General features: G+C 43.7%; 2 protein-coding genes and 1 long non-coding RNA gene across 5 annotated transcripts in view; 2 read left to right on the forward strand and 1 right to left on the reverse strand.

Annotated features, from left to right (window-relative positions):
• Positions 1–13,146, reverse strand: part of Mrps31 (mitochondrial ribosomal protein S31) — a 30,080-nt gene extending 16,934 nt beyond the window's left edge. The window contains exons 1-2 of one of the 4 annotated variants that reach the window (XM_087587951.1): positions 13,104–13,146; positions 12,080–12,175 (exon numbers count right to left, since the gene is read on the reverse strand). Coding sequence is in view for 1 of the 4 variants with exons in the window: in NM_001106091.1 (NP_001099561.1) it covers positions 3,148–3,272 (125 nt within the window). In the remaining 3 variants the exon portion in view is untranslated. Of the gene's footprint in view, positions 1–170; positions 3,320–12,079; positions 12,176–13,062 lie in introns of those variants that run through there. The other 3 variants (XM_087587952.1, NM_001106091.1, XM_087587950.1) reach the window with 3 other exon arrangements.
• Positions 1–13,161, forward strand: part of Erich1 (glutamate-rich 1) — a gene marked incomplete at its 5' end in the record, with an annotated part of 52,793,804 nt that overhangs the window by 46,819,463 nt on the left and 5,961,180 nt on the right.
• On the forward strand, positions 3,432–5,766 carry LOC120097532 (uncharacterized). Its single transcript, XR_015640449.1, has 2 exons — positions 3,432–3,696; positions 4,456–5,766. It is a non-coding gene; the product is annotated as an uncharacterized LOC120097532 (long non-coding RNA).

Below are 13,161 nucleotides of genomic sequence, written 5' to 3' on the forward strand. Positions count from 1 at the left end.
GCTGCCTCTCAGATTTGGGGCCTCCAAAACCTTGGGGTTTCTAACACAGCTCAGACTTCATTCTCATGGCATCACATAATGGTTCTCAGGGCCTTGGTGCAGGGACTTCCTTACCCAGGACGCCTAGTGAAAGCCAACACCAAGTAGACCACAATGTCAGACTCTGTTACCTAAGCCCTCTGAAGTGGATTAGTAGCAGCTTTTGTTGTGTCTTTCAAGGCAGACAAGACTCTTCAGGCTCTTGGTTTTTATGATGTCCTATTCCAGACTTCTACCATCTCTGATATAAGCCATACCTAAATCAGCTTCTTGGCAAAATAAACTTTGAACAAGAATCATCCATTGATGCAGGATATTTGATCACACTATGCTCTGCCCTTAGCACACACCTTTAATCTCTCCGGCTGAAACACAGACATGTCCTTAGCACTCACCTTCATTCCTAAACAATAAAGGTAAAGTTAGCTTGTAGGAGGAAACAGCCATGTTTAAAAGCGATGTCTAATTGAGTGACAGGCAAAGTGATGAATCAGAGAAAGATTTGACAGAACAGGATACACCCAACTCTCACAAAAAGAGAAAGGAGGGAAACTACTTAGGATAACAGTGTAGAGAGAAAGAGAGAGGAGGCAGTTTTACCAGGACAGTTATAGAGAGACAGGCTGAAGAGGAAACAAGCTAGACACAGGGGAAGATAAAATGAGTCAGAGAATGAGAAAGAGAAGATCAGAAAAGACTGCCAGAGTTAGTTTGAGGCCAAAAAGAGCAATTCAGTCAGAGGCCAAAAGAGAAGCCAGATTGAGTCGGTCAGCTTGGAGCTGAGTTTGTGCCAGAACAGCTGAGTTGAATCAGCCAGCCAGAGATCGGAAAGAATACGAAAGGGTGAGCTTATTCAGCAGTAAGTTTGGAGGATGAAAACATTCCAGGCCTAGATAAGATTGTAGAGAGGCTAGAAGCTTCTAGGACTAGGCTTATGTTAGCAGATGAAGGCAGTAAGACTCCAAGATGACAATTACACATCAGCAAATAAAAAATACTTTAACCTGCCACCTTCTTCATTACTTGGCTTCTCATCTACAGTTGTTTTCAACACCTTGTTTCATGGCTCAATTGGTTTACCATGTGTGGTATGGTGAGCAGTCACAGTGGGGTCCAGTAAACAGTTTCTACCCTTAGGATGCTAATGGCTAGGGTACTGTTTCTTAGTCTTTAAAACACACAGAAATTATCTATCCCACTTGCTAAAATGTAGATTCTTTGGTTCCACCACATGGTCCTGACTTGATACCTTCAGGGAGAAACTAAAAATTTTATGTTTTAAACAAGTTCCCGGGTTGGGGATTTAGCTCAGTGGTAGAGCGCTTGCCTAGCAAGCGCAAGGCCCTGGGTTCGGTCCCCAGCTCCGGAAAAAAAAAGAGAGAGAGAAAAAAACAAAAAACAAGTTCCCAAGTGATGCTGGCGTCACTCGTTAGAAGACTTCTTTTGAGTAGCTACGTTACTTAATCCTTATCATCTTACAAAAATACATTCTCATTTTATAAAAAGAGAAACTGCTGCTCCAAAGGGTTCAGGACTCTGAACTGCTACTGTGTACAGGAAATGGATTCATGAGATTCCCGGGTTGAACACTTGGAACGGAGCTTGGGAATTTGCATTTTAACTAAAACCCAAGGTAATTGAGCTGCAGTTTGCTTTCTGAATCACAAATTAACAATAACTGATTATTAATATGTGCAAAAAAATTTCCCAACTCTGAAACTATACAATTTGCTTATGAAAATGCCTGAGGCTACTTTATCAGTCACTTGAGAATCAGAGTGCAAAAGAAGTTACAAAGGGAAGTATTGTCATGACCAACACACAGAGCTCTCATAATATCAATATGGTACAACTCAAATTTGGAAAAATCCTCTATTATGTCCGAAAGTTAATGTTGGAGGTATCTTGCACCTGATAACCTTTACTACGTTTCCTTTCAAGAATTATTATGTCTGAGAGTTAATGTTGAAGGTACCTTGACATGTGATAACCTTTACTACGTTTCCTTTCAAGGGTGCTATGACATTTCAAAAGAAATAACCTGTATTACAGGAAAACCATGCATGTTCCCTAACATAAAATAATAAAACCGTTGTCCTAAATGCTCACTTGAACTTTTGAGAATATCTTATGAGCTTCCCCTTAGGTCATGTGAGTAGCAGATCATTTGGCTATGAAGCAAGAAACCCTGACTTCGAATCCCCAACATCAAACCAACAATACCACATGGCTTCCCTCAGAGACTGACTTCACATTTTTTCACCCTTCACGGTGCGTAGGCTCCTACAATAAAAGTTTGTTTTGCATTTTAAAAATGCTGAGATATTTTAAAATCTTGCTCAAACATCTTTCTCCTTCTGTCAATTCTCTAGGGCAATCAGCAGGAAAAGTTGCTCCTTTTGACCAGTCTAATACTTTATCAGATGCCACATCCTATTTACTCAGTTTGTGCAGACTCCCTCACGGAGTCGATCCTTTCCGTCTCCACCGCTATCTTGCTTCAGCACAGTAGGTGTTGAGAACAGGAGTGCCCAGAAAGGATACCACGAACCTCTTACAACTTCGAGACATCACCATTTGCTCTGCTACAGGTTTTTGTTCAGAGTACGAACTCTGTGCTCGCCTATGCAATCTTCACTATACTTGAATTACCTCCTTGATGGAAGTATACTATTGTCCAGAATGGCAGGGCTGTTTTATTCGGAGCTCATCATCAGGAACTGACATAAACGCACTTTACTGCAGCAAGGAATAAAGGAGGGAACCACTAACGAGGCTATCAAAAATTATTGGGAAACACAGAAAATGAAAGGGAACGGCCTCTCTTTTGGAGTCTGCACAAAGATAGATAACAGCAAGCATGATGAGGAGAGCCGTGCATCATAAAGACCACAGGACAAGAGACAAGACAGGTTGTCATAGCTGTTTGCCATGTCTTCTGATTGTATTTCTACGATTTCTTTTTGCCCACACTTAAAAGAACCGATCCTAAGAGCTTACGGTTACAGTTTCAACCCCAGGCGGCTGGAAAAAATACCGCTGCGCGTCAAGGAGTGGGGAAGGGAGTCCTGGAAGACCGGCGGGGTCAACATCTCTGAATTACCTTACCTGACAGCTCCGGACCCAGCCGCGGGTAGCACACTCGCAGCCACCGAGACCTCCCTGTTTCCACAGGACAAAGGGAGGCCCGAGAAAGGACGAGGACGTATAAACGCTGGAATTCTGTGGAGCATCGTGTAAAAACAAACTCAAGCAAGAGCACAACCGGAAACACAAACTCAAAGACGCGCACAAAGCAGCTAGTTTGTCCCTCTGCCAAAAATGTTCCCCGAGATGTTTTCCGCCTGCACTGTTCCTCTCCTTTTGGCTTCCGGTAGGAAACAGATACCAATAATTACGTTCCGGAATCTTTGACTGGATGGATCCTGCCTGTTTCCGCTTTGGTGGACTCAGTGTCAGGGATCTGTAAAGATGCAAATCGGAGAAAGTGAACAGGATAAACAACTGAACTGATTGGAGCAATAGAGAACTGACAGAACACCCTGCCCTTCCGCGAGTGACGGAGCGAGCCTGCAGCGCTTGTCTTTTTTTACAGTTACTCCTGGTCAAGGTCTGGGCTAGGCGTTCCAAGTTCTTCTCCTTAACAAAGCATTGAAAGTAAGCGATACCACGGATTTGCAAAATAAGCAAGATAATTTTATTTGAGTCAACGGTAGTGCAAATTAAAGAGAGACTTGCTGTCAAGATTGATGGCGGCGCATGAGGGAAAATACTAAGGGGTCATGATTGTTGCTGGAGCCTTTTTTTAATGGGGACTGTGGATGAGAACTCCCGAAAAGCTGTAGGATCGGTTGATTAGAACCGTAGTTCTAATCATTAGAATCTCTGGAGAGATTGTAATGTTGCAGGCCAAGAAACTAATTTAATTACCTTAGTTTGGGCTGATGCTAGCGCTGCCCCAAACCCCGACCACCATCACTTGCCACCTCTGTGTTGGAACTAACCTTTTGAATCTTAGGCCTGTAGACCTATAGAAAAGCTTCCCCATCTTGCTCTACCTACCTCTCTGATATACCATCAAATGTATTTTAACCTTGTTCTGATTTATAGTTTACCTGGTTCTGTAAAACTATAAATATTTAATGAAACTGCTTCCATGTTTGAATGTGAAATCTGGGTTAATCAAGATCTGTATATCTGAGCCATGGCCACTCAAAAATGGCTCCAGAATAAAATAGCTCTTACTCCATTTAAGAGGAGAGTTTCACGGTTTTTGTTTGTTTTTAACATGGTCAATTATGGCACCGCAACCTGGAAATCAGAGACAGATCTGGTTTCTCTGGTTGAATCTCTGAATGGAAACTGAGTACCTGCATGGACCCATTGAGTCTAGACCATTTAATGTTTTTTTCACAGGTGAAAGACACCCGGAGCGGGGAGACCCTCACTCAAGTCTCGGGATGACACGATCCCCCAAGAACTCACACAAGACCATCCTTGCTGTAATCACATGAGGTTTATCAATAGGAACCAGTGCACTGGGGTTGAGACTCGTATCCCACGCAGGGGCACGGGTGTTCGACCACCAGTAGCTAAGACAAGGGGAATTTAAAGGAAGAAACCGCAACCCAAGGGGGTAGGGAGGGCGTCATTGGAAAATGTCGAAAATACCAGTGAAAAATCACAAGGAGGAGCTTCCTGCTTCTCAAGATTGTTTAACTTTATGGTCCGCTAGTTCCTGGGAGAAGCTGCTTCCTGCTTCTCAAGATTGTTCTCTAAGATTCTAATCTAACTTCATGATCAGATAGTTCCTGGGAGAAAGCTGTTGAACCGGCTGATGTAATTACCTATTCTATAGCCCTATGAGAGGCTTCCTGGAACATACAATTCTGGGGCCTAACCTGTTCTGCTCTAAACTTTGTGTCTAGGGGTACAACTTTAAAACTTTTACCTTTCACAGGGATTTTCTGAGGGACATCCACATAAAACCTGATCCTCTCATGAAACTTGGGGCTGGCAGATATAACGATATTTGTAACATTTGTGTCTTTCAAACTGACTCTCAGATTGTTTGAAATAATGGAACTTAAGAATGGGGTTTCCTCAGGAATCTCATGGTGGGAGATAGAAGGCACACCAGTCAGAGGAGTAACTTGTCTCGCTGAAAGGGATTTCAAACAGTTCTAACATCTTATCAAACCACCTTATAGGGGGGAGCTAAATCTCAGAGAGTGGTGAGTGTGCCACCCCTTGAGAAGTACTGCTGGGATGTACACGTCCTTCTATTTAAGTTTTGATTTACTTCAGGACCCTAAAGGTGGACTTGAGACATTTTCTGGATCTCTGTCCTCCCTTTCCAATGTGAGCACATTAAATACATCTTTTTTTTCCTTTTCGCTTTTAATTTGGTTCTTTTAATAGGCTCATTAGGGAAGGGTGGCCAGACCTGACTTGGTGCAAATTATGATGCCCAACTTACTTGTTAGAAAACAGTCTGGGACAATAAATAAAGAAGTAAATATTTGAAAAAGAACAAATCACTCCCCCACTCAGCCATTTAGAGAGAAAGGTACTACTGAGAGACAGATAGACAGACAGATGGGCAGAGAAGAGATATTACCACCTTACATCATCTGTATGGCAAATGTCACCTTTAAACCCTTTGTGTTACTAAGCATTCCTCATATCCTAAAGAAATAAACCGTCTGTCTTTCATTTTTTCCTCAACTAGATACACTTAATTTCATGTAATTGTGTCATGTATCTATGATAATCGTCCTCAATATTTTTGGTTGTTTCCATATTTTTTGTGCCCAAAAGATTTTTTTAAGCAGACTGTGGCCACTTTGGTTACCTTTTACACTTGATCTTAGCCAAAAGGCCAAGAAGTGATAGGTTACCTTTTAAAATTCATTTTTATTGGGGCTGGGGATTTAGTTCAGTGGTAGAGCACTTACCTAGGAAGCGCAAGGCCCTGGGTTCGGTCCCCAGCTCCGAAAAAAAGAACCAAAAAAATTCATTTTTATTATGTGCTAAAATTATTTTTGGCATGCCCACTTAAAATACACATGAAGATTCAAATATAAATATTATAATCATATAGTAAGGCCTGATAAATACATATTGTTTATGAAGTTGAGTCCTCTAAACATCTTAAAACCTATTAAAATGACATCTTTGGGGATATTAAATGTTTCAACAAACATCCCTTTGAACTGGAAGCTCAGACATCCCCCTAGCCACTTGGGGCTCCTGATGTCCTAACACCAGTGGTGTTCAATCTTGCTAATGACGCGAGACCCTTTAATACCATTCCTCCTGTCGTGATCATCCCCAACTATAAAATTATTTCATTGCTACTTCATAACTAATTTGCTAGTTATGAGTCATAATGTAAATATCTGATGTGTAGGATATCTTATATGTGACCCCCATCATGACTCACAGGTTTAGAACCACTGCTTTAAGCCAACAGTTTAAGAAAGAAAAAAACAGTGTTTGGAGGGATGATTGATGCAGATAACCAGGGGAATGTGGGGTGCTTTTCCACAATGGAGTGTGTCTCTTGGTGCCACCATTTCCTGTGGTTAGAGTCAACGGGAAACTTCCTTCTACAGATGTTTCTCGAATCCCACCGTGTACCAGCTACTCGATCAATTACATTTCATAGACTTTATGGAGATGATGAAATCGCTCTCTGTGTGTCCTGCCCACAAGCCACAAACCACAAGCAACAAGCTGCTACTCGGCTCCCGTTGTGACTAACGCAACGGAGTCTGGATTTTAAAATTCATTTCGACATGTGGAAATCAAGCGGTTCCACATCGTTAAGAGCTACCATTTTTTGGTAGAGAAACATCAGTTAAGAGCATTTAAACCCTTTCTCTCGATAGTTCAGAACTGCAGGGAGCAGTGAAATGGTCATGCCGGCCACAAAGGAGGGAATGAACATATGCAGCATGCTCGGTGCCACAGAAAATATAAAGTAGAATAGATAACAAGGAGATGTGTAATGTTTTAGAGGAGGTTGTCAGGGGCCGGAGAGATGGCTCAGGGGTTAAGAGCACTTGCTGCCCTTCCAGAGGACCCAGGTATGATTCCCTGAACTCACAACCTTTTGTAACTGCAGCTCCTGGGATTTAATGCCATCTTCTGGCATTTACAGAAACTGTAGGCACTGCATATGATATACAGGCTCAGGCACACCCAGACACAGAACCCACTTCTTCAGAATTCTAACAAAGACTCATGACTGGAAGCTCTCTGGGACTTCTCTGGGACTCCGGTGCCAGATTGAAACTGCTGAGACATCCAGCCTCGTGGACTGAACAGCTAACCTTTCCATCAGGAAACCGCCATTGCTGGCCAGACCACAGCCTGTCAGCCATGCTTATGCATCCCACATATCAGTTTTGTTCCTCTAAAGAACTGGCAAACACACTTAGCAGTCTCTTACAGGTTTTGCTAGTAAATAGAAAATACTATTTTAAATCATACATTAAATAGCCAATATATACAAGCCGTCTGGGCATATGCACCCAAGCTTTCCTTGTCTTCACTACTCCACAGATGGGAATTTCCCACAAGAGACTAGATAATCTCTGTGTCTCCACTATTGTAATCAAAATGCATGAAGAAAGGAAAAGACTTTAAGTGCTGTAGGTTTGGGACGGCAGAGTGATGGCCGACCACAGTTAATCGTGTCAAGCCTCCTGAATAGAATGGCGAAGATACAGATAAAAACTCAAGCTGATGGCTACTGACCCTTGGCAGCGTGGGGTGCATTGCAGTCTCCTGACTGAATGGGTGGGTCTGAAGGACTGAACTGAGACGATAAACAGTGACAAGGGAGACCCGAAGGGGACAGCAGATGCATATGATAGTCTCACAACCCTTTCTAACACAATCAGTACAAATTTAATCTTCCGATTGTGGCTGTTTGGATATTCCTCTTTTGAGAATTTATACATTTGCTCAGAACATTTATTTTGGATGACTAATTTGGTAGTGTCAAAGCTGTGTGAGGTGTTTTGTTTTTGGTAAAGTCTTGATAGGAAGGGTAGACCCCACTGCCACATCATCCTGTGTACTTGGGTGTCGGGTACATGCTATCACGTCAGACTTGCCTGGCAATGTTTTACTATGATGAATTTTACTGCTAACTCTGCTCAAACAATACTTATTAACATATTCAAAGTAGCCTTGGTGTTAAATTCAAGTAAAAGCATCGTCCCAGGTCTGGATGGGGCTCAACGAGTAGAGATTAAATACTTTCATTTTTAAAGCAAGGAGACAGTGCTTTGACAGCGTGATGTGATGTCATCGTTGATAATTCTGGGGGTTCACATTCACAGCTATCCTGGGATGCATGTAGGCCATGGGTCTCAAATTGGAAACGCCTGCTAGAGAATAAGCCGATGCAAGCCCACCCATATACAAAGCAAGATGCGAGAGAGTGGGGTTGGAGACTCAGACAGAGATGGAGAGAGTTCTGTAAGTCCTGGTGTAAACTGTCAAATTGATTACCATGACTCATTTTAACAGAAGTGATGAAAGCCTTTCATGGCAAGGAATATGTCACAGCTCCTGGGCCTCAGCAAGACTGGAATAGGCTGGAGTCACAAGGTCAACGGGTGGCTACTGCTCAATGATCTAAGTCAGGATCCTGAGCTCCCTGCTGTGGCCTCCCACCAAACCAAACTGGAGAAACGTATGCTCAAACCACGCTCCGGGAGTCTATCACGGTGCCCTGATGTTTTGTGGATCCCTGCCTTTTCCCTTGTCCATGCCTCTAGCCAGGCTAGAGTTTGCCAGTAGCTGCTTAGCATGGCTCAAACTCCTGTCTGTCTTAGGGGACTTTCTTGACACTAAAGTGAGTCCTGCTTGTTCAAGAGAGAAAGCAAACTCCAATCTTGCCTACTCCTATGTAGAGATGGCGAGGGCTAGACACCAGGACTGTGGCATTATAGCTGTCACTCAAAACCTGTCCTTTGGAAATGAGCAAAACCAGGCACGAACCATGGGGTGACATATCATGAAGCACGGTAAGGACCACGTCCAGCTTGGGAAGAACAGAAACGCAAATGGAGCAGTGGCATAGACTAACCTACAGAGCTCTCTACAGGACTTGTCGAATGGCTCTGTGCCTCAGGCAGGACTCAGGACCACGTTGCTGTCACACTCGGAGGAGACACACCCACTTTCCCAAAGTGTCTGCAGACGATGAGTCAGTTCAACCGAAGCCTCTGCGACTTCGCCACTGTGTGGAACAGGATTAGAAAGCCCAGGGAGGTGTGACTCCCGTTGCCAAAGGCCTTTGCAATGACATGGGGGATCTGGCCGTCCGTAGTCAGCGCTCCTTGGCATTCAGAGACATTCGCTTCCAGATAGCCAACGCTCCGGCTGCATGAGATGCTGGAGGCCTTTCACAACAGGCTGCTTGTGCAGCTGAGGAGAAGGCAGAACTGCATACCGGTCCCTGAGTGCAGCATCCGAGAAAAACCAGACAGGGCAGAGGAGCAAAGGAAACGCCCTAGACAAGTGGTGGGAGCAAGAAGAGCCAAGGACATCAACAATGCCCAGTGTTCTTCAGGATCAAATATTTAACTAAGACTTAATTCCTTGTGTACAAATAAATACAAGCATCTCATTAGAATATAAACACGTGTTCGGCTTTTATAAATGCTAAAATTATATGCATACCAAAGAATTATTTTAAAACAAATTTATGGCTTATTATAAGTAAATGTTTGATTTGTATATATGTCGTATCTCTCTAAATACCTGCAGTCACGTAAAATCTTTCTTAGTAAAGATTGCTGCTAGAAAACTTCTGGGAGCCTTTGCTTTCTCTTCTCTTTTTAAGAAGCTTTTGTCTTAGAGAAAGTGGGGTCCTCCTATAGTCCTAAGGGAACAAAGCACCCACACTCTAAACCTGCTTGACGGACGAGCCTGCTAGTCATATCTATTCTATCAACTGTTCGAAATGCTTTTGTAAATATAGCTTTAAATAGTTGAAGAACTCAAAAAATAACATAGCATGGGAAGTAAAAATTACATGATATCATAGCTTTTGTCGACTTGATGCAAACTTAGACATGGACTCTGACTTGTAAATGCAAACAAATTGCTTTTCGTCAACACACAGATACACACACACACACACACACACACACACACACCACACACACACACACACACACACGGGGCGGGGGAGCAATCTAACGCACATGGGATGAAATTTCCACAGGCAAAGGTTAAGTCTCGTCAGGACACAGCTGTGCTTACTGATCCACAGCGGGCTCAGCTCTAGGCTGGCAACGGTTCGTGCACATGCTAGAGAGCATGCCCTGAAAACCCTCCAGTGTTTGCCCGCCAGTCCTTTGCAGAAGCTTGCTGGGCCCTGTTCTACATGGATTGTGGGTAATTCTACTCTCGGTCCACCACTTGTTATTATTGTTACCATTACTGCTGTTGTTGAGAGAGGACATGAAGCCCAGTTCTGGGCCAACGGAGCACATGGTGAAGTCTGACGGTGATAATGTTTTCCTCTGCTGAAAGTCAGTGTGCGAGAATGGTCCCTTCTTACTTGGACGATGCATGTAAGGTTGCAGTACTCAGTGCTATTGTATTGATAGTGTAGTGCCAGCTATCTTGGAATCACCAGGGAAAAGGCATTCTGGAAAATCTGACCCGGACATGGCTGACCTGGGCCTTCTCTACTTGTAGATACCTTTTCATATACAAATTGATTGTGTTACCTGTAGGCCAGTTTGTTCTAAAATATATGAGAGGAGAGGGTTTTTTTCCAGTTACAGCATACTGTTTCCTATTGTTGGTGCCCTACAAAATTGGGAGCAGTTATGAGCGACATCCGTAATTATTTTCTCATTATATTTTATCCTTTAAAAATATACACTTAAGGCTCATAAAATACACAGGGATCTGACTTTCCTCCCCTCACTTTTGCAATGCCATAAAAAAAAAAAAACTTCCAAAGAAAAGACACACGTAAAAGAAATTGCTCTCTTTCAAACATTGTTTTAACAACTACTTAAATCCAAATCTATGTTTGTTTTTTCTCAGTGTCAAATATTGGTTGTACTGTTCCAAACAAGGCTTGGGAGAGTTTTCAACAAATTTCTATCAGTAGTGGGTACTGACACTATGTAATTAGACCATTATTTTCTTTCTCCTCGTTCACCGAGTGCACATTTGAATCCAAGACGTTCTGTTTGTGATTTGTTTGCAACTCCAGTTTCCACACCGCATTATCCCTGCTCCCCCGCCTCCCTACCTCGGCTGCCCCATGATGTCATTACCTGAACATTGTGAAACTGGTACACCAACAAAGGTTTGATTCCTGTGGTCAGTCTGTCTGTCCTTTCACCTGCGTCAAACCTGCTGCCGTTACAGGCTGGCCACACCGATATCTTGCATAATCCCATGGGTACTCACCACTACCTCGAGCAGAGAGGCGGGTGTGTGACTGTTTGCGCATTTGGAATTCAGCCCTGAAATGTACTTTGTTGTTCAATGAGAACGATGTTCTTTGCATGTAACATGCTGTTTTCAAGGGGACAGAAAGGTGGGTCAGCAGTTAAGAGCACTCCCTAGTGAGGGGACCCAGCACACAAGTAAGGCAGCCCACCACCTGGAACTCTAGTAGTTCCTAGGGACTTCAACTTTCCCTTGCAGCCTCCACAGACACCAGCATGCATGTCTTCACACATACACATCGATTTCAGAAGTAAATAAATCTTTAAAACAGTGAAAAGGAGCATAGGGAGGCAGGAGCAGAGTGGGAAGCTGGTGGCTAGGTGTCACATGACCCCGAGAATCTTCCATTTGAACAGGGCTAGAGTTAAAGGTAGTTTTATCACTCCTGTGAACCACAGTTTCCTTAAGTATTCTCAGCTCCTTTTGATTTTATGGTCTCCTCCACCCGCCCCCCCACCCCCGTGCGTGCGTGCGTGCGTGCGTGCGTGCGTGCATGCGTGTGTGTGTGTGTGTGTGTGTGTGCGCGCGCCCCTGTAGTTACCTGCAGATGCCTACAGAAGCCAGAAGGGGAAGTTGGATGCACCAGCGTTGAACGTGAGAGCCACCAGAAGTGGGTTGAGAACTGAAGTCCAGTGGTCTGGAAGAGCAGAATTTTACTTTCATTCTGTTGCTGCAATGAAACACTGTTGCATAAACAGCAACTTGAGGGAGGAAAAGGTTTATTTGGCATTCATTTCCAGACTGATTCGGCAGGAGCCATGTAGAAATACAGATTACTGACTCACTGACTCACTTTCTTGGTTGATCCTTGGCCCGATTTTTTTTTTTTTTCTTTGCAATCCTGGACTGCCTGCCAGAGGAATGATGCCGCCCATAGGGGGCTGGGTTCTCCAACATCAATTACTGCTCAAGACATTGCTGCTACAGACCTATCAGACCAACTGGATTTAGGCAATCCCTCTACCGAGCCTTCTCCTGCCATGCGATTCTAGGCTGAATCAAGCTGATAAGCAGCAAGGGTTCTTGACCTCTGCGCCCTCACTCTAGCGCCACTTTGAGCTTCTTCTAGAAAGTGCCAGGAATATATGGTTGGAAACTACAAAACTTATAGCGGCAGTTTACATGGGTGTCTTTTCCGTGATGTTCCTGGGAACGGATTTCCTTGGGAAAGAAAGAATGAAACCTAAAGCAATACAAAATAGACGATCAGACAAGCAAGTGAAACCTGATGGGCCAGGGATGTAGCTTTGTCGGCAGAGTGCTTGCCTAGCATGCTACAAGCCCTTGCCCTTCCTTTGATCCCAGCCAACCACCTCACAAAACCAACCACTTCAAATCCCTGCACTTGGAAGGTGGAGGTAGGAAGATCAGGAAGTTCATGACTAGCCCCCACCACATAGCAAGCTAAGCCTGGGCTATGTGAGACCCTGCCTGTAGACAAATAGGTGATTTAAAAAGCTGCCCATAAGGGACTTTATATTTCACCACTACTATTCTAGTTCTTTACTGTTACTATTCATTTACTGTTAAAGCCTCAGCCTCCGGGGCTGGATAACGCCAGAGACCTCAAGGTGAGTCCTCCAGGAGGCTGCCAGCCTGGCAGTCAGTGTGCAGAGCAGATTT

The sequence above is a fragment of the Rattus norvegicus genome, chromosome 16, assembly GCF_021556685.1.
Source record: "Rattus norvegicus strain SHRSP/BbbUtx chromosome 16, alternate assembly SHRSP_T2T, whole genome shotgun sequence".
Lineage (NCBI taxonomy): Eukaryota > Metazoa > Chordata > Mammalia > Rodentia > Muridae > Rattus > Rattus norvegicus.